Source organism: Hemitrygon akajei, chromosome 21 (assembly GCF_048418815.1).
Source record: "Hemitrygon akajei chromosome 21, sHemAka1.3, whole genome shotgun sequence".
Taxonomy (NCBI): Eukaryota; Metazoa; Chordata; class Chondrichthyes; order Myliobatiformes; family Dasyatidae; genus Hemitrygon; species Hemitrygon akajei.
In genome coordinates this window covers 34,147,601-34,174,916 of record NC_133144.1, presented here as the reverse complement: position 1 = coordinate 34,174,916, position 27,316 = coordinate 34,147,601, and the positions used below count along the sequence as shown (strand labels likewise).

General features: G+C 40.7%; 1 protein-coding gene across 15 annotated transcripts in view; it reads left to right on the top strand.

The window, feature by feature from the left end:
• Window positions 1-963: 963 nt before the first annotated feature.
• The window catches only part of LOC140714202 (paired box protein Pax-2-like), a 167,295-nt gene continuing 140,942 nt past the window's right edge, over window positions 964-27,316 (top strand). Inside the window, exons 1-5 of one of the 15 annotated variants that reach the window (XM_073025171.1) lie at window positions 1,023-1,106; window positions 10,768-11,497; window positions 14,178-14,389; window positions 17,065-17,279; window positions 22,243-22,328. In XM_073025171.1, the coding sequence (XP_072881272.1) occupies window positions 11,455-11,497; window positions 14,178-14,389; window positions 17,065-17,279; window positions 22,243-22,328 (556 nt within the window). In that variant the 5' untranslated portion in view covers window positions 1,023-1,106; window positions 10,768-11,454. Of the gene's footprint in view, window positions 1,107-1,414; window positions 1,761-10,767; window positions 11,498-14,177; window positions 14,390-16,625; window positions 16,717-17,064; window positions 17,280-22,242; window positions 22,329-27,316 lie in introns of those variants that run through there. The other 14 variants (XM_073025172.1, XM_073025170.1, XM_073025178.1 and 11 more) reach the window with 14 other exon arrangements.

The following is a 27,316-nucleotide window of genomic DNA, read 5'->3' as shown; positions in this document are numbered from 1 at the left end:
CCTCATTTTAACCTTAACACTATCTCACACTTGCCCCAACTCCGAACAACATTCGACTAAATCTAACTTTAATCTCGACCTTAACTCCAACTGGAATTCTAGTTCTGGTTCTGGTCATGTTTTTTTAAATTCCCAGGATGAATTTTATTTTACAAAGCAGTGACCGTATAATCTTTTGCTACTGGCACTGATTGTCCAGAGAAGAGCAATCACTGTATTTTTCTCTGCTAATTTGTAGTATTCCATCTCTTTGTTTCTAATTTGAAATGTATTAACAATTTATGTTTAGTAATTATTTATTTTATTCTTTTAAGTTTTTCGGGAGTTGGGGCATTAACTGTGGGGAAGAGAAGAGCGTGCTTCGGAGGGGCGCTGCGGGATATTGACTGCGTGTTTCGGTATTTGGGAGGTGTGCGGCGGTAGAATGGTGCAACCGCCCTCCCCTTTAACTGCAGGTTGACTGTGGCCGACAGCCAATCAGCAGCTCCGTTTCAATAAAGTAACTGCGGCAATGGCGGGTCCCATACTGCGAATGCACTAAAGTTGCTGTTTTCCCCGGCACCCCCTTTCCACGCCTCCCTTGCTTAACTTTTAGGCAGTTGTTAAACAGCCTGACCACCAACAGGCATCTGAAGTGCAAATCTCTGCCACGAATTGTAATAGGGACAACGGAATATCCAGCCACATCCACCTCTTACCTGCCCTTTTGTTACTTCACTCAGGGGCCGGCTGGAAATTGGATAGTTTTTTTTATCCAAACCCGTTTGTCCCAATTAATCAGTTCTAATGCTGTGCAAATGTATCTCCGCACAACTTGCTGCCTTGATTTTTTTCCACAGTGCTGCTTTGGTATATTTACCATTCAGCTTCTGTTACTTGTAGGTAGGGCGAAAGGATATTAAAAAAGACACACGGGGTGTGGGTAGAGGGGGTGGAGAATATCGCAGCAAATTAATAAGGGGATGGAAGAACCCCACAGCAGCGGGGGAAGGAGGCACGCGTTAAGCCAGCGAGAAAGTTAAAGAGCCCGCAAAGATTTAGTGGGGTGCGTCGCGAAACAGACCATTAAGCAAATCTCTGCATGGCTCACAAGACAGGGCGATCAGGTAGGCTTACCCATCCTGTCAAATTGTTTATTTGAACTGGGCCAGAGAGGTGAGCTGGCTTCTGTGTTCTCTCTCTCTCTCTCTCTCTCTCTCTCTCTCTCTCTCTCTCTCTCTCCTCTCTCTCCTCTCTCTCTCTCTCTCGCTCTCTAACTCTCTCCCTCTGTCTGTCTATCTCTGTCTCTGTCTCTGTCTCTGTCTCTCTGTCTCTCTCTCTCTCTGTCTCTCTCTCTCTCTCTCCTCTCTCTCTCTCTCTCTCTCTCTCTCATCTCTCTCCCTCTCTCTCTCTCTCTCCTCCCTCTCCCTCTCCCTCCCTCCCTCTCCCTCTCCCTCTCCCTCTCCTTTCTCTCTCTAACTCTGTGATAAGCTTGAGGGTTGTTCTGTGCAGGAGAGTTGGAGCTGGAGTGCGGGGTAGCCGGGGGTACCGGCACTCGTACTGCCTGCAGCACATTTTAACATCACAACAGACGGACTGGAGCGCCAGGGTTCCTCGGCCCATTCTGTGCCGGCTCATTCACACCTCCAAGGGTAGACGAGTATCGGGTGCTTGGCTCAAAATACCTGGCGCATCTCTCTGATGATGAAATTAGACCCGATTTTGTCGCTAAAGGGATTTTCAGCTCTGTGATCCCTTGTCTCTATTAAGAGTAAATGGCGGTACAGTATAACCGATTGATTTTTCCTTAAAACCGCAATGACTTTTATTTGTAACCACGATTCTATTTAATGTTGTGTTGAAGTTCAGGCGCACCGTCAATTACTTCAGAATCCGCACATTGTTCTTATTGTCCTTTCCTGTGTTCAAATGTTTTGGAGGCTTTATTTAAACTTCACGTTTCCACTTTTCATAGTATTTTCTTGGACCCTCACTTCCACATTCACCTATTCTTTTGATCTGCCATTGCCATTTCTGTGCTATTTAGCTTTTACAAAATTCCTGGGACAGCGATTATCTTACTTTATTAGTGGACTTTTGACAGTGGCTAGTTTTCACTCGGGTCTTGTTTAGTGCGATCAAAACGCCAGTGGAAATGGTAGTCTTCAACAGGAAGTCTTGAGTAAAGCTGGTGATACTCCAGCCGTTACCGTACTCACAGCAGAGAAGAATTTTGAGACATTTCTACCATAAGAATCTGCAAAGTGACTTCGGTAGATCGTCGGTCCTCTTTTAAAGTCAAATTAGGAGATCAATACAGAACCGCTATAATAATCTAATTAATTATGACAAAATTTAAAAAAGTAAAAAAAAAATCAGTCTCCGATCGTGTCGAGTATACAATTAAACTGATTGTCCATCTGGCTTGGTTCAACATCCGTTATGAATATGCAATCTGTACTGACGCCAAATCTAGAGCCCGAGGATTACTATTAAACCCGTCCCGTTTGTTTATTTGCAATTGGATAGTTGTGATTTAGCCTGGGCCCATTTAATTGTTTTTCTAAAGAAAGCTCCAGGAACGGAAGAACAAATGAAAGGCGCCCTCCTTCCCTGGGAGAGAGCGGGCAGTTGTTAGGGTAGAAGTTTTGTGAATGAGTTTTTTTTTTGAGCGCGATGATGAAGCTCTCGGCCAGAGTCTGCTTCGATCGATATTGCAAGCGCTGCTTGCCTTTTGGTTGCGCTTGCCATGCTGCGGCTATTCTCCCGGAAGGAAAGACCACACCAGGTGGGGATTCCTGCGGATGTAAACTTCACTTTACACCAAGTGCCCTGTGAATGCCGCACATCGAGAAAGGCAACTAAAAACAGTGAACACACTCGTTAACTCAGACACATTCTGCATACTTGTGTATGTTTATGTCAGGGCGAGTGTGTGCGTTCACTAAATCAGATATATGCCACTGGATTAAATCAAAACATTGTATAAAACTGCTTCAATAACTTAACTATTTTAAAAGATGCAAATTCGTGCAGTCTGTCCACTTGACCTAAGTATCAACCACACATCATTATTTCTGTTTAAAAATATTCCAACTCCTGTTATCCAAATGATGGCATTGTTAATTTGGCTAAATAACATTCAAGCAAAACATTACAGGTTTTTTTTTTCAGCCCGAGTAACGTGGGTCGCGTATCGTTAAACCGCCAAACTTTTAGTCAACCTATTTCATTTCTTTACAAGAACAAGCTTACAATTCGATATGTGTCTATCGTTACGTTTTAAAAATGTTGCGTTTCAGTGAAGCAAACCGAGATGAGTTGATGTTACGTGACGCTAATTAATTTTAAATAAATCGGAAGTCACAAGCTGTGTGGCAATTATTTTCAATGGTGAATAATCTTGTTTTTTATTATTTCTTTCTGTTGCGTGTAACACACAGCGTTAAACACTAAAGCTGGAAAATAATATCTTAAAATGAGAAAAGTCCTTCTATAAAAACCTCCACACACTGGTATGAATCCGTGGAACGTGAATTTAAATCTAGGGCACATCTCCTCGGGTTTCTGCCAGCCAGGCGGGCGACCATGGCCGGCATCCCCATTATTCCTAAGCACGGTGAAGCGACACGATAACCACCAATTATTTTGATTAAACGCTAACGAATAAATTGAATTCATTCTCACGACTGCTTTCCTCTCGATTCCCGTCTCACATTGAAACACAAATAAATAAATAATCCCAGTAACGTTCTAATATGATCTATTAATTGACACGGTGATTGATCTATCGATAGAGGTGATTGATTGACAAGCTTCTACTGGAAATAAAACGAGCTTGGGCATCTACATTTTAGTTGTTTTCTGTGACACCTGATATAACTTTTTAGATGGAAATAAAACGAGCGCATACAAAACGTTCACCTCTCTATTTATCCAACCTTCACAAAACTTCAATCACCAAAATCATGCACAATGTGTAATACTTGGTGCTGGCAGATACATTCGCTTATGATGATTTTTTGCTATAAATTATCAAATAATATTCATTAATTTATCAATTTTTCTTTATAACAATCGCCAACTGTTAAGACAGAAGGGTTAACCAAACACGATCTTATAGCAACCGTTCACTTATCTCGTTAAAAGGTAAATCATCGCGTCAATATATCGGATTACATACAATGAAATGTTCTATTAACTGTAGCAAGATAGCAAGATAGTTAAAAGGTTATGTGGCAAAACTCACACCTACTGGCAGCAGGTCCTATAGAAGCTTAAATACATCGATCGCTTAAAGCTGCCTCCGACATTGGGAGCTGGCTGAAGCAGCGCTGCAGGCTGAGTTTGCTCTCGCTAACCGTGCACCTGGCTGGAAGGGAAAGGTGGAAAATGCGGCGTTCCTCCGTTTGCACAGGCTAAGCGAGGTGCTATCTAGCCCGGTCTCTGAATAGGGCTCTTGGCCCCAGCCAGCCACCAGGAACCGTTAAGCAGCTGATGCTAAAGACCAATGGATTTCTGTCACTCGCTCAAACGGCTTTTAATTAGGCGTCCACATTCTTTTTTTGGGGGGCTTTAATCTCTGTAAGCACCTATTCCCACATTACATTTTCCCACTGATTACCAGCTAACCAAAGCAAGTTCTTCTGGAGTTAGTGAAAAAAATGTTTCCAACGCTAAACATACTTTACAATTCGACAAACAGTTTATATTTTCCTAATGGATGACATACTCCTTTCATTTCTGCTAAAGTGCAGTTAGGACAATAGAATTCAAATCAGTGGCACATTGTTGAAAGCCTTTGTACATGTAGCGCAGGTGTTAAATAGAATGCAGCCTAGTCCAGAAAGGACAACTTGCAATTCTTATTCTGATCTTTTAAACCACTATTTCCTTTCATCTGGATTTAAAATTGTTTTCATTGTTCGTTTCCGGGAGGTCACTTGTCTGTATGCTTTGACTTTTAACCTTTAGTAACAATAATTTCCTCTTTACTGACCATCCTCGCATAATATTTTCTTCCATTCCCTTCAAAATCCAACCAGAGAAACTATCCCATTTCCAAATTCAAAATGAAACAACAATACTTTATATCCAGATTCAGCGAATAATCCCTGGGCAACTTTCCAGTCAATACATGGCGAAGTGTATTTCAGCAGAGAGGCGAGGAAGACAGGACTCGCGTGTCAGTGTTGTGTTTTGTTGTGCTGGTGTGTGTGAGTGTGTGTGCAATGACTTTCTTTTATCAGAGTGAATGTCCATCTGTCTCTGGATGTTTGTATGTTTGTGTTTGTGCCTGATATGGTGTGTGAAACATAAATACGTTTGGTGTCATGGCTCTTAATCCAGCTACAATTCCATGTATCTGTGTAAATCTACACGCTTGTTTGTATACGCCTACGGAGTCACCGTGTATATATGTATATACACATATATATTTACATATACACGCAGCGAGGCGCGTGCACACACACACAAGTGTGTGTGATTTTATTTTGGAAGTATTTTGTGTGTGTGTGTTTCTTAATAGGAATGTATGGAAGACTGCGTACTTGTTATCTATATCTGCTTGAGCATACGGTGTGTGTTTATGCCTGTGCAAGAGCTCATGTGTGTGTGTGGGGGGGGGGGGGGGCGGTGAGCGTGCGCGTGCGCCGGTGTGTGCGCGCTGTGTGCACCAATATAATTTTTGGTATCTATACCTGTGCCTGTGTCTTGTTCCAGCTCTCAGCCTCGCTACAGGTGCCTTCAGTATTCAGGTCTAACCGAAGTCGTGACAGTAAACATAACTTGTTATCCTTAAACCGGAGGGCGTAATGGAATGGGCATGCATAGACCGGTATTGAGACCAACAAAACATCCATTTGCACTTGGCGATTTAATTTTCGCAAATGCAACAACTTAATGCAAATTGTTCTGCCAATGATTTGCCTTATTTAAAATGTTTGTGTAAGGAAAATACATTCCAAACCCCGACAGGACAAAAGTAGTTTATCTATCAAACTCACCAAGTCTCTATTTTTTTATTATACCACAGAGTCTGCATACCATCAAGTTTTTATTTACAAAGGGACAGTTAAATTTGGGAAGTGTGAAAGTTTCTGAAGATACAAAATATTCATCAAGGTACAATTAATGTAAACCTACCGATCTGCTCGTCCTAAAAAGAAGTTATTAATTTGCCCCCGAAAGAAAAGCCATCCACAAAAAAAGTTAACGTTTCTTTAAAGAGTTTAGAGAAAGTGTTAATTGAGGGATGTTCAGAAAGTAAAGCTGCACGTGCGCTATTAACATTCAAAGCAGACGGATGCAAAAAAAGGGGGAAAGTAAGCTATTACTGATGTTGCGTGACCAAATTGGATATAGCATTTATTTTATCCCAGCTTCCTCTTTCTTGAACTGTGCACGTAGCCAAACAGAGCAAGGTATGAAGGCAGTAGTCTTAGGGAGGGGTCGAAAACAAGAGAGGAGGAAGAAAAAGGGGAGGGGGGAAATAAACGTTCCTTCAGGCAAAATGTTCTTCGGACTGTGAAATTGCAGTCGATGCCGCCACACTTCATAGCAGAACGCCTCAAATTTTCCAAAATACGGTCAGCCAGTAAAACCGAACCGTAGCAAGGAGTGGGCCTTCTCTATCCATTCCTTTCCCGCCTAGCCCAGATAAATTAGCACATTCGCTGGCGCTGAACAGAATTGTTTAGATCATTATTAGAGGTTTCTTAAGACATAGCCACCGCACTCATCTAAGTGTGTAAATGCATACAAATGTCTGAACAATTATTATTTAATATCACTTTTCCTCGTTACTCTTCTGCCAGGTGAAATATCACCTGTCTACCGATAGCATAAGATTTGCACAGTTATTGTCTTCTCCCTTGCACCCACGCAGACACACACGGACGCACGCAGAGGAGCTCACTGTAAATTACACACTATTGTGCGTAAACAATGACCAGTTTGAACATATGACTTCCAAGTCATAGCCTTCTGCGCGGATTAAACACACCAAAGACTCGGAGCAGAAAGTGGGAAATCGTGGCTAATCATAAACTTTTCATCAAAAGTTGTTTAAAAATGCCATTTTCGACTGAAATATTTCTTTTGCTTGTAATAGTGTTAAGTTAAAAGTATTGTTTCATATAGCAGACACATGCGCATACTGTAATCAAATTATACATTAACTTTCTATTTAATTCTCCCAGTTTTATGTCAAATTCTACATTTAACTTTTAAACGATTGGCACTTGCTCTGTGACTGAAAAGATCCGTAAATCCAGATCAAAGGCAACGATACAGCCGCGGGTAATCCTGTGTGTAAACACCGAGAGGCGTCAAATCGGACCAATATATTTACACGTAACACGATTATAGAGCTAAACAGTGACCGGACAAGGGGAGTATGAGTAAAGCAGACAATCGAGGGATTTGCCTCGCGCGGATAGTGTATAAAATGAATTGCGAATGGATCTTGGCGGTGCTGGGGTTGGTTTCAGAGGATCCATCCTGGATCTCTATTTTTCCTAAAAAACACCCTCCCCTCCCCCTTCCCAAAAGTTTATTTTTCTTTAATTTCCGTTGGACGAGGCGGCGTGCTTCTTTGAAGTGCAAATGATTCGAGGGGGCTTCCTGTGAAATAGGTTAATGAAAGAGCGAAGACCAGGGTTATCCAAGCATTACTCCCCAAAACCTCCAACTCTCCCTAACCTCTTCCCATGCAAAGGACATGGCATAATTCCACCTCAAATAGACTTCTCCCCCACCCCGCCTTTTTCATTGAATCAAGTCATTTGCTTTTAGTTAGATGTATAGTTTCAAAAATAATTGGACCGAGTCCCAACAGTCAGTCCGTTTGCAGTGTAGTTTGCAATGAAGATTTTAAAATTATATTTGTTTCTGTTTTCCTTGACTATTATACATGTGTTATTATTACCTGGAATTATTACGGAAGTACTGGCGCTCCTTTTGATAACTAACCTGGTGTTTGGCACCAGAGTCAAATATCGGGTAGCTTTGCAAAGTCCGTGTCTTTTGAGTGGGATACTGACATAATAGAAAATAACTGGTGTGTAGTTAATAGATTTTGCCGAATCTCCCTGCATAGAGTAAAATGGTTTTTTTTTGTTTTTGCGGGTAATGGAAACGTTAATATTTTAACAATTTTTAGCATCTTATTCCCGGAGTACAGATAATATTATTGCAGGGTAAAAATGTTCACGACAATCCACGGTTCTCAGAAAGACGGAGCAATGGAACCGCTTTCCACAGGGTATTTGTAGGGGGAAAAAATGACACGTTTGTACTAGTTTGTCCTTTTTTTGATTCAGGGTATAAATCCGTGACCCCCTTGCCGCTTCGATTTGCAGCTCTGTTTTTTACTCTTTAAGTGACAATGACCATTTTCTTTGCTTCACTTCCATTAACATTTCAAGCCTTTAATAACTCCTGCGCTATATCAAATGAATTTGCACAGATTCAACTCGAATGTCCTGTTAAACAGAATGACAGTTCCTCCCTAACATTTAGTGGGGAAACATGTAACAGCGAATTTGAATCCCGAGGGAAAAAGAATTGTAGGGAAAGAATGATTTCTTTTTATTGTAAATTGCCTCAATCCCATCCCACCCATAGCGTAATCGGTGTTTATTTTATTTTTAATTAATAATTATTATTTTATTAACATTAATCGGATGCATATTCTCGACTTTCCCTGTATTTTACACGTTAAAAATATAAGTAGGATGGAATTCAATTCAGCGCCTGAAAGTTTTCTTTAAGTTTGGCAATGTACTTTAGCTTGCTAAAATGCTTCACTTTAGGATTTTTTTTTGCCCTGTGTCTGGTGCTGTAAAACGGAGAGTCTCTGGTTGAAGAACCGGCACCTTTCAAGCACAACAGTGAAAGCGCCAATTGTTTGCCAACTAAAATTACTTCAAGTAATAGAAATGGGACGGGGGGGGGGGGCGGGTGGGAGGCAGAGGTGCTGGAGGGTGGGGGGGGGGGTGTTGAGAGAACCGCGAAGAAAAGATTTCAATTACAATATTCACCACACGATGACGGAAAATCGTTTGAAAACAAGCAGTGCGATGATAGATTAAATAATTTGTCACTAAGAAATCAGACGATTGATTCGATTCCAAGAAGAGTCGCAATAGTAAGTAGTAAAATTAATTCAATATAGCAGCAGTGCCGCAGCAGAGTTTGCATACATTTGTATCGAATAATCTCTCATTTGGAAGAAATCAAAAGCGATTTTATTCAGTCAGTACAAAATTAATGCCTAGAAAAATTTAACAAAGTTCTGTTGGCCAGTGTTTTTTTTAAGTAAAAGTTTCAATTGTGTCCCAGGAGAGTGAGTGCTAAACTAAAGGATGTCTTCACGCTTCGAGCTCTGAAGTAACCTCCCCCCCCCCCCCCCCCCCCCCCACCAACCCCAAACCAAGCAGGTCTCAGGCCCGAGAAATATAAAGCCAGCGCCACCTACAGAAGGCTTGGCGACTCCACATGCAACTCTGTGCGGGGGAGAAAACACCTCACCAAGCTGGGAGAGAGTAAAAAAAACTTCTACAATTAAATGGGCATCTGAAATGTTCTGTTGGGGGAACTCTGCAAGTAACACGTTACCCGCCTCTTTCTGGAGGATCTTTGCCATGAGTTCTGTAATGCAACAATTCGGGATGGGCTAAGTACAGAATTAACATTTGCTTGCTCTGTATGGTTACTCTAATCACCGTGCTGAGTGACCGCGAGATTGCAGCGAGTAGTTCTATATGCGCTACTCGTCGACTCAGTGAAAGGCCGGGAGAAAACATTAATAATAAGAAAACGAAACTAGCTAAAGTGTGATGCGTAAATTCTAATGCCCTGAAATATTTTTTTCCAGTGTCAGCCGATCTAATTCCACCTTCCACCTGTGTACATAACTTACAAGCACGGGTCAGACAGCTCAGGTGAACCGGCAAAGGGTTGAGGTTGAGGAGAGAGGGTTTGTGGCTGAGTAAAATAATCCAGTTACACTGACAGGAAGGTAAACCTGATCTAAGAAATGCATAGCATCGCAGAGATTGAAGGCATCATTGTTGCCGATTTACACACACACATATTTTTTTCTCTTTAAAAGAGCCTCAATTAACACAGTCAATCTGTTTAAAACAAATAGATGTACAGAGAGAGAGTGAGGGACAGAGGGAATAGACAGGAATACTTAGATCAGATTTCAGAAGCAAACATGAAGGTACAGATAGGGTGGTATTCTGTAGAGATGATCTCCGTTGGACAACCATTTAATTATGCACTCATAAGGAGTGTACGGACAATATCCTAATTCGATCTCCCCCAATAAAACAGAGCCTCGGGATCTGATATGTTATGTTGGTGAGAGGGGGAGTAGGAGTTGTGTAGGAAGGGGTGTAGGCAGTCCATGTGTAAGAACAAGTGTGTCCATGTATGTGATATAGTGTAAATGTGTATGAATTTGGGTATATATGTGAGTGTTTATGTGTCTGGGTGACTTTGTGTATGTGCGAATGTGTGTGCGAGTGTCTCTGAATGTGTATGCATGTGTTAGAATTTGTGCGTATGAATGCGCGCGTGTGTGTCAGTGTGTGTGTGTGTGTGTGTGTGTGTGTGTGTGTGTGTGTGTGTGTGTGTGTGTGTGTTTGTGCTCGCGAATGGTGACTCTCAAAGTGGCTGATCACAGGACCTCCTCATTTGGGGTCCAATCTACGTTGGCGAATCATAAAGTGTTGTAATCTATTGCCTTTGTCTGACAAGTCATCCATCTTTCTAAAGGGGACTGGAGTGGCTGGAATCTGCGCAGGGTTTTAGAGAGAACCACGCAGAGCCCGGGCTTCAGTCTGCACTTCAAAACCTGCAACCAACACCAGCTACTCTACAGACCCACGCTCCCGGCTCCACTGCTTTCCGCCGTCTCCCTCTGCACATCGGCCCCGCTACCTGACGCAACCTAGTCAGTCGCCTTTGAGAAGAGAGAGGCAAAAAGAAGGATTTGAGAAAAGGTGTAAAGAATTTTCAGAGGACAGTGAACTGACAAACGACGTCCCGTGCGTTCATTTCCTGTCAGTGCGTGTGCGTTTTTTTTCAAACAGTCTATAAATCCGAACCTTGGTTTGCGGCTGATGCCTGTTTGGTTCACAATCATCTCTGAAAAGTGGAAGGACATGCGTGCCACCTGTCCGGTTGCCGACCGCTGCCCCATCTCTCCGTGCAGAGGGTTGTGAGTGAGGACAAGGGGCGCCAAGCAGTTTACTTTCTTTTCAGGACTAGTTTTATTTTTCTCTCTCTATCGGCACGTCGCCACAGTTGAAAGGAAAAGAAAAAGGGAAAAAAGTTTTTTTTTCTGTTTCTTTTGTTGTTTTCTTATTTACAGTCAATGTTTTATCTGCATTAACGTAATCGTTTGATTAAAAAGACGAGACGGCGGAATCAACCCCTTTCATTTCTGTGGCGCTGGCACTCATGGATATACATTGCAAAGCAGACCCTTTCTCAGCCATGCACAGTGAGTAGGCAATTGATTGTATTTTTCTAACGGCACTACTGCCTATTTAAGTAATTATTAGGACTGCAAAAAAACAACTTAATAAACGTTCCTATTTATAATTACTGCTGTATTTTTGGCGCAGGGATATCACGAGACACACAATAGAAAACAAAAGCAGGGGAACATTTGCTTGTCAAATGTCAAGGATTTAAATATACACCTATGCTCTATTTAGATTAATTTCACATATATTACGCCTTGTAATATACGAGTGTTTGGGAAACATTAAAGAGTCAAAGTATAACCTTAGAGGGGAGGCAAGCGGGTTGATTGAAACTCCCAGGAGTTGTGCATATTTGAAGGTGGTTAGTTAACTTTGCTCCTCTTCTTCGTGCTGCATGGTTTAATACAAGACGGGGAGGGGGTGTGTTTCTCCCTCAGTAAATTAACGCGGTATGTCCGCAATAATATTCAGTTTGTTACACTGTTATTGTCAGTAATGTGCAAGCTGGGCTTTGGCACATATCCCTCTTGGTGAAAGCCACAAATTACAAGAAGAGTTTCGTAGGTTTGAATTGCTCAACATACAATATAATTTAGCTCGGTCCTTCAAGATGAGGCCGATGTTTAAACCGTCGACTTATTCACTCTCAAATTTCACTTAACCACGTGTATAGCCCAAAATCGTTAGAAATCTCTGAAACCACCATAACCTCTATTATAGGGGCTTCTCAGGAAAACGTATGCATTGCTTTAATTTATATAGGCGTGGATATGTGGACATGCAGAGTTCATATACGCAGCACCACACTTGATTAACACAAATAATTATCAAAAATTATTGACTGGCAGAGCAACAGCAGTGAAAAAGTAAATTATATTTCATTATTATTTCCAAAGGAGTCCTAGGTAAATGTAAAAAGACATGCCAACAGATATTCCATCGTAAAAGGTTTTTAAATTATTTATTCTAATATATCCCTGATGATGCGGCCTTTAAATAATCGTAATCTGAGATATCAAAACTAGTCTGAATTATTGATGTTGAATCTGATAGGAGTTTTGCCAGACAGTAACTTCAAACCACATATCGGAGAGGCGAGGATAGCTGCGAATAAACAAGTATTATTAGTAAGTATTTATCCCGCTCTTCCAGGGTATTCTGGAGGATAAATTGACAACTGCTGCTTGTTTTCTTTAATGCAATTGAGAACGAGACGGGCACGAATAAATATTATTAGAGAGAGAAAAAAACAAACAAACGTGAGAAAGAAGGAGAAAGAAACTTAAAAAATCTATTCAGGATCCTGCTTCAAAATCCATATTTATAATCTTCCGACATGGGTCGATTTCAGGGCAATTGAGAATTTGGCGAAGTCGTCTCGCATCAATAAGTTACTGTTTGAAGTGCAGGAATCGTGATCCGCCGAAATACCTTGGACACTCCTACAGTAACACAAATAACAAACTTCCACATCACCTCAAACAAGTACATTAGCAACAAGAAGGCATTCGGGCGCTCACGTGAAAGCTCTTTGTCGCTCTGTTTCGTGAAATGACACGGTCTTGTAAATATACTCGAGGGTTCGATATAATTCTTCCTGATTGCTATTACATAGCATATCGACAATCAATAACACGTAATTTACACACATTTCGAGTTTTTATAAACCCGTGATTTAAAATATTCTGAAATTCTGGCTATACTGTATGAAAGTATGCTTAACAAAATTTAAAATGAGAACATTTTATACATGTAACTAATTGGTGTCCATTGCCTGCGTTCCTTGTACAGAAAACGAGTGTTTTATTTTCAGTAACAGCAGGGGATATATGTATTTATATCTTCTTAGTTCGAGGTGGCCCTTTTAAATCTGGGTATAATTTTTCCGCTGTCGCTGAAATTGCTAGGTATTACTCAAAACAGGGTAATTGGGGAATATTTAACCTGCACGCCTCGAGTGAAGGGGAGAACGGCACATGCAGACAGAATAGGAAATGTAGAGAAAAGAGAGACAGAGGAATTTTCAGTGCCTCTATCCAGCCCTGGAGGAGGGAATCTGTTGTAATTTGTTGCTTTAGCCACCCTTTTCGCACACAAATACCAACGCTCCATTCAACAAACAGTTTGTCTTACTGCTCCGTGACACTTCTCTCTCTCACATGCACACATCCTCTCGCACGCCATATAATTCACAGCCGGGAATAAAATGGAGCCTAATTCAAAGTTTATGCATAGTTTATTTTTATAAAATGTCATATTTTTCTTTTACCAAAGTATGTTGAATAATTTCGTAAATTAACACTGTCACGTTATAGTGTAATAGACACGCTGATATTGTGGATGGCACACGGTACCAGATATAATTTACTGTGCACTTCTTATATGAATTTTGATTTCGCATAAAAGACAAATGAAACAGTAATTGACAATAATGTAGAGTTAAAGGTGGCATTTCCACGCTTTTGTATTTAATATCTGAAAAATATGAAGTCAAATATATATATATGTATATCGGTGTGTTCGTGACCACATATATGTGATTTTTTATTACATGCTTTCGATTTTTTTCCTTGTTATTTTTTCGATCCCATCCCGTCCTTCCCTCCACTCACCCCGTTCCATTTCTTCTTTTTTTTTCTTTTTTGCCGCTCCTCCCTTCTTTCTCCCCTTGCCCCTTTTTTTGCTCTCTTTCAGGTTGCAGTTCTACCTGGGATGAGTTCAGTTGTGTGTGTTTTGCAGGGCATGGGGGTGTGAATCAGCTGGGAGGAGTGTTTGTGAATGGCAGGCCCCTTCCTGACGTGGTGAGACAGCGCATCGTGGAACTGGCGCACCAGGGAGTCAGACCCTGCGATATTTCCCGGCAACTCCGTGTCAGCCATGGCTGTGTCAGCAAAATATTGGGCAGGTGAGGGGGGATACTGCCAGAGACAAAATCACAAACGAAAACCATTTCTGTTTATTATTGTAATCTAGGTAGTCCCAGGGTTAATATGGGAATTGGTCAGTGGCGCCAACAATAGATCTGATTTAAGATCCAAATCACTTCCAACCTTGAACCGATTAGTAGTTCCGTCTCACACAATGTCATCGCTTCCTTTATATAAGGGACGTTCAGTCAGCACCATTAACAAATCAAATTTTATAATTTAAGTTGTTGATGTCTTCTCCAAAAAGTATACAACGGAAATCAAAATAGTCCAAAAATAAGAGATGCAAAGTCTAAATTTAACGAGGAAAATCTCCGAAAGAGGAGATAACCAGGGGCAAGGCGAGAGAAGTGAGCATCACACCAAGCACTTATAATCCGTCTTTAGTGCCAAACGGTTGAAAATACGGAACACTTACGAACTGCCATTTATAATTGTGTGCACATTCTGGCTTTAAATAGAGCAGATTAGCACCAACGGAAGGAATCACTTACAAACCAGAAAGGGAATACATTTAGGGTGGGGGTGGGTAGGGTTTGCCGCTGGTGGTCAGGCCTCCAAGGCTGACGTGGTTTATGCAGATTGCGGCCGCTGTGTTGGAACAGGTGCAGTTGCGAGGCGACTGTATATTGTTCGTTCTGTTTTTGAATCGAGTCCTCTTTAAGAGTGCAGGCTCGCGATCTGACCCACTACACCGGCGAGCAGATCCCTTCCAACCAAGATTTAATCAATGTCAATGCAGGTCAACTCCTAGAGTAGTTTTAACAATTGGGAAAAGGTAGCTGAACTGAGGGAGGAAATGTCTTTAAACCAAAGGAGAAAGTTTCCGGAATTGAGTCCTGTGTCCTAAATATATACATATTTTAGCGAGCAATGTTTCAGCTTTAACCGAACTAATGTTTGTCCCGTGAACTGTGTGCTGCAATATATGCATTACCCTCCGCTGGTGAAAGAGGAATTTGTCACTCATTTCACTAAAATTAGAATCTTCAGTTGAGTAATATGTTAGAATCTTTTCGTCTGCAGAACAATATCATTTTCCATTCGTTGTCGATTTAGCCTAACTAGATTACTTTTAATTATAATTGACCGAGGTGTATCGGAAGATAATTCAAAGTGAAACATAAAGAAAATTCGCATAGGTGATTATGGGGGGGGGGGGGCCAACTTTTACTTTGTTCGCTTCACGCGGAGCGTTTAATGCACTGAAATCGTTAAATGTTTGGTGTCCAACGCGAATAAATACATGAGTGTTGTTATAACATACAAGAAGCCATAAGGAGTCCACGGTGTGTGGTGTGGAAGGGCGCGTTGGTGAAGGTCCGGTCAGGAAAGTACTGTACTCCGTATGTAAACTCTAAAAATCAGTCCTAGGTGATCCAGTCTAGAGACTGGGACATAACTACCTTCAAACGTTGCGATATTCGCCAGTAAGCTAAATCTTTATTACTGGGTGAGCCAAAAAAGAAGAAGACAGTGTTGCGTGTGAAATACCGCCGCTGTTACATTAAATATGTTGCATTTCCTGGCTTAATCCGATATGGCTACTGAACTAACCAATGCTGGAACCGCATTCGGTATTAGATTTGATTTTCCGTTGATAGTCGAAATCAAAAACACTACCAAAGAAGACGAATTATGTGTAATTTATTTCCCTGTTTGTGAGTTTTAACAGTTTGTTCTTACTCCGGCAATTATTTTATATCATACAACGCAATGGGGCCGGAGGGCCTGTTCCATGTGATGGTAGGGTAAATAAGGCCGCGTTAAAGCTAGACATACAATTCATGTTCATGCTGACATTTGCTGCTGGCTTCAGGGTTAACATCAGATAATACAGGGAGATTGGCAATACCATTACCTGTAGTTAAAAATCTTGAATTCTTACACATTAAAGGAAAAGAGTAAGAAGACTTAGAAAGAAATAAACTTTTATACACTGTAACGTGGTTTTAAATGCCTCGAGTTTCTCTTCCTCTTAACCTCTTTCTTTTTCCAGTTGTGGTCTTCCCACAATTTCGTTTTATTTTTGGGAGGGGTGCAGAAGAAGGCGGGGGGGGGGGGGGCGTTGGTATAAAAAACATAACCACAGAATCTTATGTTAGAAGCCAACAACCGTTCTCCCAACTCCTTCACCAAAGCCAACATTCAGTACTAAAAGCGTTGCCAATTTTAATATTAATTATGTCCTTGCTAAAATTGTTTCTCTGTTTAGAAGAGAGGATGTGCATCGGTGCCTTTAGCTGTCCAATCTCCCAGAGACTTGATGGTGTGTTTCAGAGCAGGGAGAATTGTAACAGAGACAGGTTAATACCATTGCATACATACACTGATTTATTTGCATTTTACTGTTCCCTATGCATTTTATGAGGCTGTAAATAACAAGTAAGGTCGACTTTTGCTGTCGTTTCTTTAAACTTAATTACAAAAAAAGATGCAGCAATTCTGTGATTATATATGTGATTCACAAAATATGTACTATAAATAGACACACACATACACAGAAACAACAGAGACTCAGTTCTTATGTATAGTTATACAAAAGGAGGGTCTAATACACTTCGTTGCTGTTTGTTTCAACGGTGCACTAGCGAGGTAATGAAAGCACATTTTTTTGCTGAAGTTTTACTTGTTATCTTTTTTCGTTTCTCTGGCTCTTGTCACCTATCAGATACTACGAGACGGGCAGCATCAAACCCGGAGTCATTGGGGGCTCTAAACCCAAAGTTGCGACCCCGAAAGTAGTGGATAAAATCGCCGAGTACAAACGCCAGAACCCTACTATGTTCGCCTGGGAGATCCGAGACCGACTGCTGGCTGAGGGAATCTGTGACAACGACAGTGTGCCCAGTGTCAGCTCCATCAACAGGTACAGCGGCGAATCCCGGCGTATCCTCCTCTAAAACGCAAAAAAAGAGGATAATAAAATGATTTATTTTAGTTAAAAGGCTAAAAGAACAGGTGCATAAATGAATACAAAATAAAAGCTGGTAACTATATCTAGTTTTTAGTCAAAACCATTTTTGGTTCATCTAGATTTGGGTGTATTTCTTGTAGAAGGTACCAGTCAAATGTACACATTGAATTAGTCCTAAAATGGGTGTGATATTAAATATGCATTTTAGGTGACATAAATTAAAATTTCTTAAATCAAGGTTTCTTGTAAATATATGAACATTCAACATAAACAGAACGGAATGAGGGAAAGGGACAATCAGAAAGACCCGAGCTGAGGAAATACCTGACAATGTGCAGATAAACAAATGAAATGTTTGTTGTGCAATACAGACGCAGTAATTTTCCACTGCTACATTCAGCAGAAACTGAATATTTTGTTTAAAGATAATAGTTCCAAACGCAATGGGGTTTTCAAATGAACTAAGCAGTTGAAAGACAGAATCTCTCCATCTAATTTATTTAGCAATCAGAGTAATCGCGAAAATTTTATAATTATCGACGACAGCATGTAATTCTAAGCATGGAATCCTAATCAAAACACACTAAACACCAAGAATGTGGTTTCCTCTTAATCTTACCTGGGACCGTGGGGAATTATAAAGGACTATCAATGAAAGCAAAGCGAATAAGACCCGGATGCAATGGCCTTTTGGTCGTTTAATATAATTGCAAATTGGTGGAAATGTAAACTATTAAGGAGGGTCTTTCAGGACATTGATTTAAAGATTGCAAGCTGGCCGGTGGCTGATACTTTTCTGTAGCTAATATTTCAAGTGCTGGGAACGGGTCCCCTCTCAGCAACCCCGGGGGAGAGGGGCAGTTTACACACAAATAGGCAGGTTGGTCGGTCGACATAGGTTTAGGGAACATGGGAAGGGTTAGCGCCAGACAAAAGAATTTCGAAGTAATCCACTGTCAGGGCAAAGAAATCTATGATATAAATTTACAGAGACCGGTTTCACGAGAGTGCCCGGTAATATCGGTTCATTTATTAATATTTGTTTTATATGATTATGATTTATTGTACAGTTGAGAAATTGATCTATGCAAAGCAGTCCCCTAGTCGACTTGATCTGTGTACCTGGCTGCCTTCTCTGTCTACCCACCTTACACCCGCTGTTCTTACCCCTCCTCGCTCTTCTTTCACTTCTCTTTACCCCTCCCCACCCATCCCTCTACTTCCTCACTGTTCCGTCCCGTTCTCCATTTGTTTCTTCTCGCTCTGTTTCACATCACCGTAAAACAATATGGTTCTCCAGCCGAAATAGTAGACCTTAGAGGAAAACAAAGATTTTTTTTTAAAACGGCAAAGGGAATGCCTGATGTTCAGAAGGTCCACTTTGTCTGAAGTTCACAAAAAGCTTCCCGCCCGCGTTTCTACATGTCCACTGAAATGAACCTTTCACTCCGACCAAACTCATCTATCTCGACGCTAAAACTCACTAAATCTTTCTTCGGAGGCTTCTTCAATAAGAAAACAGTTTCTCAGAATAAAGATATAAGCCGACAAGTTTTATGATCCTGACTTTGATTTCAAAGTTCCTAAACCCGGCCTCGTATTGCCCCCAACTTAATATCAGATAATAAAGCATGATGTGTGAGAAACCCCGAACCCATTTCCGACGGTATTCATAAATAAGGAATCGGACAAGTATCGAAAGGCTTAATTAATTATTTATAACGCTTTCAATCCGTGCAGCAGGATTGGACCAAAGATTTTGGACACTGAGTCCACTCATTCCCACTGCCTCATTTACGATATCTCTCCTTTTGTTAACCTGCAAACACCTCAAAGAATTGCCCTTTTTGTTCACTGAAGCCAATATTAAATGGTAAAGGCGGTTTAAGCGAATTGCCCATCATGTACGTTGTATGGATTTAGCAAAAATAAAAATCTCTGGACTGGCAATGCCACACTCTTACATCAGTAAGTTGAGTTTATATGGTGCCTTTAACGCTTGAGAGTGCGTTAACGCGTTTGACACGAGCCACTATAAGGCAACAATAGAATGTTTATGTTTTTGTGTGTGTGTCAAACTCCCCCAGACTCTCGGGAGTACAGACTGGACAAATAAATTGTTCCCTATATCCGATTTCACTCTTGTAAAAGTGGGAAGGAAAAGAGATAAAGATATATAAAATATTTCACAGAAATCTGCCGGATCGCCTCTGCTTCCTTTTAACTCTCCCAGTATTTGGCACATCAAACAATTGTAGAAATATATTTACACGTGCACACTTCATACACTGACAATAAAGTATCCATTTGTGATTAGATTCAAACTACTTCAATAGATCGTTTTTTTTGTCAGAAAGCAAGGGAAAATCAATTGTGTGCGTTTTCCCGTCTGTGTCACTTCTTCAAGTGCTTAACAGGTGTTTAAAAGAACAGCTCAACGTTATTATTTGGAGGTCTGCTCTTGTTTTAGATTGGAATTGCCTTTCTTCGGTGTTTAGTGAAATCTAATCCTTCTCCCTCTCCGAACAAACCGAATCTCCAATATTGACTCTTCCGAGTTTTGTGGGTTCTCTCCTCCCCCTCCCCGTCACTCACGAACTATCGCTAGTTACCCACAAACCATATAGAAGGACGCTATATTTATCTTTTCATTCAATTTCAAACGATGAAAACCATCGCGGTTTGATGTGCTAAATACAAGGGAAAAGCCAGATGGAAATGCAAGTTTAAAAAAATATATATATAACTGTTCATTCTGGCGTAACAAGGTGTGTGTGGAAGAGAGGTTTATGGAGAACCGGGGGGGGGGGGGGTATGCTTGTAAGAACGGAAGAAAGTGAAATCGCACAAGCTGGGTTGCAGAAATGAACTTTGCCTCGTCTACAGCTGCCATCAGCATTACATTTTAATGAGATTTTTGGAGATCGGGGGCAGCGATTCACGAGAAATTTCAGTGTGTGTGTTTTTAAAGAAAGATTGGGAAAGAAAAATCATTTCATGCACGAAGTCGCTTAAAGGCGACTCCAACAGCCTTCTAACAAATGTGAATGATACATTCTAAGTGGGGATTAATCGCATTAGAGAGCGTTTGTAAAACTTTTCAGCTTCAATTAAATTGGAGTGGTTTTGAAAGAAATCAAGTTGGCTGCGGGGGCTGGTGTTTATACAAAAGATTAGAATACAGCAATACAATTAAATGTATTTTTTTCGCCTTAATGAAAGGGCGTTGCTTTGCAGTGTTGGGTTTTAATTCAATATACAACGATTATCTCAGATCATTACATTGGCAAGTACACATTGTAGTTAAACGTTCTCCTTGCATGAATTTTTAAAGATTACAACTAGACAAGGCTTCGTTCTGCTGTTGCTCTGCAGTCAGGAATTAGAACCAAGCGGCTGGTGGCCATTAAAGAAAACAAGTCCTTTTTTTTTCGATGCTATTGATTCCGACTCCAAGCAATTTTAATATTTCTTCAGGGAATTTTCCACAACGGCCAACTCATTAATTCACCCTTCTAAATTGCTTATTCAATATCCAGGACATGGATTCCGAATAAAGTCGGTGAATTTATGTGGTTGGCGCGAGTCAATAGGTCAAATAATAGTTATGGAGGAATTTGAAAATCCAAATAAAATATTGATACTTTTTTTTTGATAAGTCCTGTAGCTTTTGTCGTGTAGCCCCAAGGACATTACTAGGGAGATTGTGGGCGAATTTGTGGCCATTAAAATCAATGAGTGTTTGATGTATATTGATTGTTTTTATATGAACTCCTACTAGGGGATCCCAAGTGTTAGAGGTCACGCAATAACACGGAGGGGGGGGGGATCAGCTTTAAAATAGTGTAGACGAAACTGCTTAGAAGAATATATTTCAAATGATGCGTCCCCACCATTGAGTAGATGAAGGGGTCTGTGGAAACCAATAGCGAAGGGGTCGTTAACCCTTGTAGAGAGTTAGCGGATGGAAATCAAGAGAGGGAACTAGGGGTACTGGGTCAGCCAGGGCCTAAGGCACTTGTCCTAAGAAGAGGAAAAGATACTTTAAGCTCTGGTCCTGATCCCACCGTTGGATGTGGACAAGCTCGGCACGCGGCGGCGGAGAAGCGATGAGTGACCCTCATATAGGGCCGAACACTTGGCCGGGGAGCCGGGCCCCTGCCCAAGTGCTCCTCAATAGCTTCGGGAGTAGAGAAAGTATGAAAAGCTGGGGAGAGAACAACAGTCATGCAAAAGGCCAGTACAATGGGTAGGATATTATTTTACAGAACATCAGCGTGTCCCCTGCGATAATTAATTCATAAGTCCCAATGATTCTAAAGATGGCAACAAAGTGTACACCTTTTTCCCCTCTTTCCCGGGTTCCCTATCAATTGTCTGCAACAAAATTAGTTTCAATAATCTCCATAGAAATTATTTGTTTCTGTCAAACGTATTGCTGATATAAATTGACGCAGGGAAAAAATGCACGTGTGATAATTCACAAGCAGGTACCACATCCCCCAGTTAGTCGCTGCTCAGAGGTTAACGTGAAAGACTCAAGCCCACACATTAGCAATTTAATATTCATTGGTAGTGAACCCCTTTCAAAGTGTCATTAGTACAGGGTATCCTGTGATAGGACAAGGCTTCCAAGCAGCATTACAGCACTATTGCATTCCTGTCACATATAATTTATAGCTTTCTATTTGCATTACTTCGCTTGCAACTAATTCCCAACTTTTCTCGAGTCTCAGATCAATTAAATCACATCCTTTTACCAATACCAGGCGCCTGACGCAGTTTTGATTCTGGGAGTTCTGCCTGGGGAGCTTTGGCTACTTACACGCTCGACAACTAGATTAGCCGTGGCCAGGTAGAGTCAGTCGCCCTGATCATTGAGGTGAATTGATGTGATTTCATGGTTTGTTTGCAGGATCATTCGGACCAAAGTGCAGCAGCCTTTCCATCCCTCACCGGATGGACCCGGGACCGCAGTCACTGCACCAGGCCACACAATAGGTAAGAAAGAGCAGTCCTGGGAGGAAAGCTAATTATTACACATGGACCATATTTAACCCTTTCACAAATACAGATCTACATTTAAGACTCAGCTGTTTATGTTTACCAAAAATGCAAAGCAGATTGGGGCGGCATGTTCTTAATTGGGCACCTTCCCTCAAGGCATTAAAGCAGTGAGGATGTAGAAGACATTTACTAGAATGGCACCGGGATTCAAGGCTTTAAATACTCAGGGAAACGAGGGAAAACATACTGGTTCTCCATAGGGTATATAAAGTTAAGAGGCAGTTATATAGGAGTCTTTAAATTCACGAAGGGCTTTAATGCTGCGAATAAGAAGGTGGTATTTTCAACAGAATATCGCGGTGACCAGAGGATTCAGATTTAAAATCGTACTGTAAAGAACCAGAAGCATAACACAGTGGTGTGATCTGGAATGTTAAACCAATCAGTGAGGGTATTAGGTACATATCTGAAAGGTAAAATTCTCAGGGTAACGGGGAGGGGGAGTGGCAGTGTGGGATTATCTGATTAGCAAGTGTAAAAGTCCATTACATGCATAAAGACCATGGTGTTTTCATAATATGATTCCGTAGTTTTAACCCTAATGCATCACTCTAATGCACCCAATCTTTTAAAGTAGATATAATATGGTGAAAGATGTATTGATTTGCTAATATGCATCATGCAAACATAGACACCTATTTGAAAACATATATTCTGTAGAAAATAAAAACAGCCCTAACATAATTGTATTAAGAATGCCATCTGCTTTGCGGAAACAGAATGCACTTAAAGACTGGTCATTGACTTTACATTTCAAATATAAATGTGACTTACTTGTGGTCATTGAAACACAGTGTATTTATGAAATGCTCTATGTACTGTTTTACCTTTAATAAATTGCAATGTAGTGTAAATGTAGTGAGAACTTTTCACAGAAGCTCCCAAGCACATCACTGTGAAGTGAAGCCATTTAACAGAGGAATTTTGGCACTTCGGGTACTTCCATAATTTCTAAAACAGGATTCAGAATCTTAAGTTAATATTCTGTGCAAAATTTGCAACCCTATGTAAAATACAAGAGGTCCGGACAATGGATTGGAATTGCTGTTAGATTTTTGACTCATATATGGATGTCAACCCTTTTCTCTGCTAATTCTACCTATCTTTCGGCAAAGCTCAAGTTGGATAACTCTCTTATATTACAGGCACTTGTGGTTTGATTCTCTAGTGATTCTTGCAGCTACAATGATCTATAGGGGAAGATGTTGCCGAGTGTTCTGAATTGCCAGCAGTATATTCCATACCTAGAGTGCATCTTCTGTCTTTCACACATGCCAACATTGTGAAATTCAAAGTAAACAATAGTGTTGTTTCTATTATATTTTCAACATCACTAGGAAATGTGGCTCAATTTCTGCAGAGAAAAATTCACCCTGTGCCTCTTTGTTTGGATACAAATGAAATAGTCAAAAGACCAGATCTTGAAATTGAAAGGGCAATTCATTCCCAACTATCCTGCATTTAGAATATTTAAAACTCCCAATTTAAATGTAATAATTTAGCCAAATAATCATTATTTATAATCTTTTAATTTGGGCTCTGAGACCATCTTATTTCAACACCAATTGCAGCCATCTGTTTGATTTAACAATTTTAAATCAACAAAACCAGGTGCAGTAAAAATTAGCCCTCTGATATAATGTTGTTCCAGTAATGATGAGGAGTGGCATCTGCGGTTTAACAGTAGAATTACCTCTCTGGTCTGGTAATGCTACTACTGCCAATGCCGGCTGTGGGACAGGTCCTTCCTCGACCTCCTAAAGTGTCGGATGTGTCTTGGTAATGCACCAGTAATTAATATTAGAGGGCACAGAGCAGATTTACCAGTCTATGAAGGAAATCAATTCCAAGGAGAGAATAGTGAAGTTGGTAGTCTCAGCTTTACAATAAAGAATTTTAAGGGGAAATTCATTGTTAAGTGAGCTTAAAATTTGAATGGAGCTTCGATAGAGAAATTAACAAAAAAAAAAAAAAATGGCCAGGGAAATGGTTTAGAGTAGACGGGGTAAAATAATTGGGAAGAAAGGAAGATGCCTTTCTGGGTTGTTCTGATATGACATGAGCTGCCTTGGAGGGCAGTGGTTTCAGATTCAATAGCAAATTTATAAAGTAACAGTATTATGCTGGAAAATGGAAAAAGTGGCCACTTTATTAGATGCACCTGTACAGCTGCTCTATTTATCTATCTATAATATCTATTTAGCCAAACATAGAAAAAGTTCAGTTGTTGTTCAGACCAAACATCCAAATGGAGAAGAAATATGATCTAAGTGACTATGACCATGGAAAAATTTGTGGTGCCAGATGGGGCAGTTTGAGTATCTCAGAAATTGCTGATATCCAGGGATTTTCACACACAACGGTCTCTGGAGTTTGCAGAGAATGATGTAAATGTATAGTGAGCAGCAGCAGTTCTGTTGGCAAGAACATCTTGTTAATGAGAGAGGTCAGAGGAGAATGACCAAATTGGTTCAAGCTGACAGGGAAGTAACGGTAACTTGAATAACCGCACGTTATAACAGGACACATAGGTAGAAGAGCATCTCTGAATGCACAACATGTCAAATCTTGAAGTGGATGGGCTACAGCAGCAGAAGACAGTCAACATGCATTCAGTGGCCACTTTACTAGGCACAAGATGTACCTAATAAATGGGTCAACTGGGTTTTGATATTCTGAAATTCTATAATTCCATGACTCTTTAGTGTGTGAAGCCCTCTGCATCTCCTGCTTGTCAACTTAAGTAAGACCCTGAACACTGTGTCATCAGACTATCCAATCAGGAAGGTTGCCACAACTGAGTTTCATCCCATCCACCTCCAATGTCAATACAGGGGTCAATAGTCTGGGATAGGAAGCCCTCCGAGATTTTTAGCAAAGAATGATGGGGAACATTATAGGATCTCTCTGCAGCCTTCTTTGATACAAATGTACTTGTTTCATCCAGTTCACGTAGCTCAGTACCAATCACATCAGGCAATACTTGAAGGCTGCTCAAGTTTTAAGGAATTTGAAGTCAATACAGCCAGTGCATGGTGGGAGTTAACTGTCTGGATAGGGAGTGATTCTTGATAAACATAGTGAGGGCCGAAAGAAGTTAAAGTTGGGGGGTGGGCTTGAATTGCCTTGCACTTGTTTTCACAGATGGTGCTCCTACTGGGATGATTTATAGATTATCCTAGCTGGGGTAATTGGTGTAATTTTACAGTTACAACACAGTGAGATGCCGTGCATACACTCCCTTAAAATGGAGCAGTTACTGACGGCAAGATCACACAGATCTGTTTGAATAGTACAGGAGAAGAACAGCTTGTAACTGAAGACAGGTGGCTGATTGTTCCTCTCATCCCTTTGACTACTATTATTAGTCATATTGTGTAAAATGATTTGTGTGGTGCCAAGATATATGTATACACACACACACACACACACACACACACACACACACACACACACACACACACACACACACACACACACACACACACACACACACACACACACACACACACACACACACACACACACACACACACACACACACACACACACACACTCTATCTCTTTGGTTTCTATTTTGTGTCAAGTGTTTCCCAATGAAGTAATCTAATGAGTTTGGCAAAGCCTGCTCAATGTGAACTTGGCAAGATTGAATGGGGTCAGGGCAGCTCAGGAGAAATCAGAAGAAAGGTAACTAAGTAAAAACAGAAAATGGTGCAGACACTCAGCAGGTCAGACAGCATCTGTGGAAAGAGAAACAACTAATATTTCAGGTCTTCGAACCTTTACCTGCCGAAGCAGTGGTCTAATATCTCCTGATAATCCTATTGGAGTCCTGTCGCAGATTAGGAACAAATGCTTCTGTGCTAACCTTGGCTCACATATGTGGGAACAGACAGGAAGCAAATGACTGTCTTATTCTTTTGGGTTGCTCTTGCTGGCTGAGCTACATTTGATCACATTATCTCCAACTTTAGTCCACTATCTCCATTGCTTTTGAGGAACCTTCAGAATTTGACTCCAACAAATAGTTGTTGAGGGACTTTGAACAAAAGTGTTGGCAAAATTATTACAGCAGACTCATATCTGTTGAGAACAGGCAGAGAGTGAGAAAGAGAGAGGATGAGGATGATTTAGTAATCAGTTAGCAGGCACTGTATATATCATGTTTATAACATTATATATTTCCACACACATTCTAATTAGAAGGTGCAGGGACAAGAGTTATTTGGTTCCTTGAGTTTGTACCAGCAGTCAAAATGATGGCTGATCTGTGACCTAACTTCAGGTATGTGACATTATCCCATATCTTATGTTTATAACAGTATGGTCCCAATAGGTTTATGTCAAACATTGTAAAATAATACATCATGAATAATTATTCAATTTTTTTTCAAACTATTGTATCATATATTTAGACCATTGAGTGTGGTTCCACTGTGTGATATTTAAACTTTCAAAATCATGAAGCTTCTTGCACTGAACCAATGTGCGAAGATCGATAGGAAACAATAGTATTCACTGTAGATTTCAGCACAGTTCTGGTCTCATCTGTTAAAGGAGACCTCCTGTAGCCCAATTTTCTCCAGTTTCCCTTTTGCTCATCCCCTGTCTCTCGTCTAAAGTTAGTTTTATGTATACCAGCAATCCTCTTGCAGTTTCAGAAGTTGAACTCAGTGTTTAAGGCACTAATCAGCATGAAACATAACCAGATATCTTTCAAATATTGCCAAAAGGGTAGGATGATCCCTGATGTAACAAGTCAGAGAATTGAGGTTCCATTCTCCGTGCTGAGTTAACTGCTGGAAAATTGGGCAACTCGGGCAGTTCTCTAAATTTATAAGGATGGGCATTTGAGCTTTGGAATGAGTATTAGCTGGGTGTATGTTGGTTTACAGCCGCTCAGATTGTTATGCAGCCTG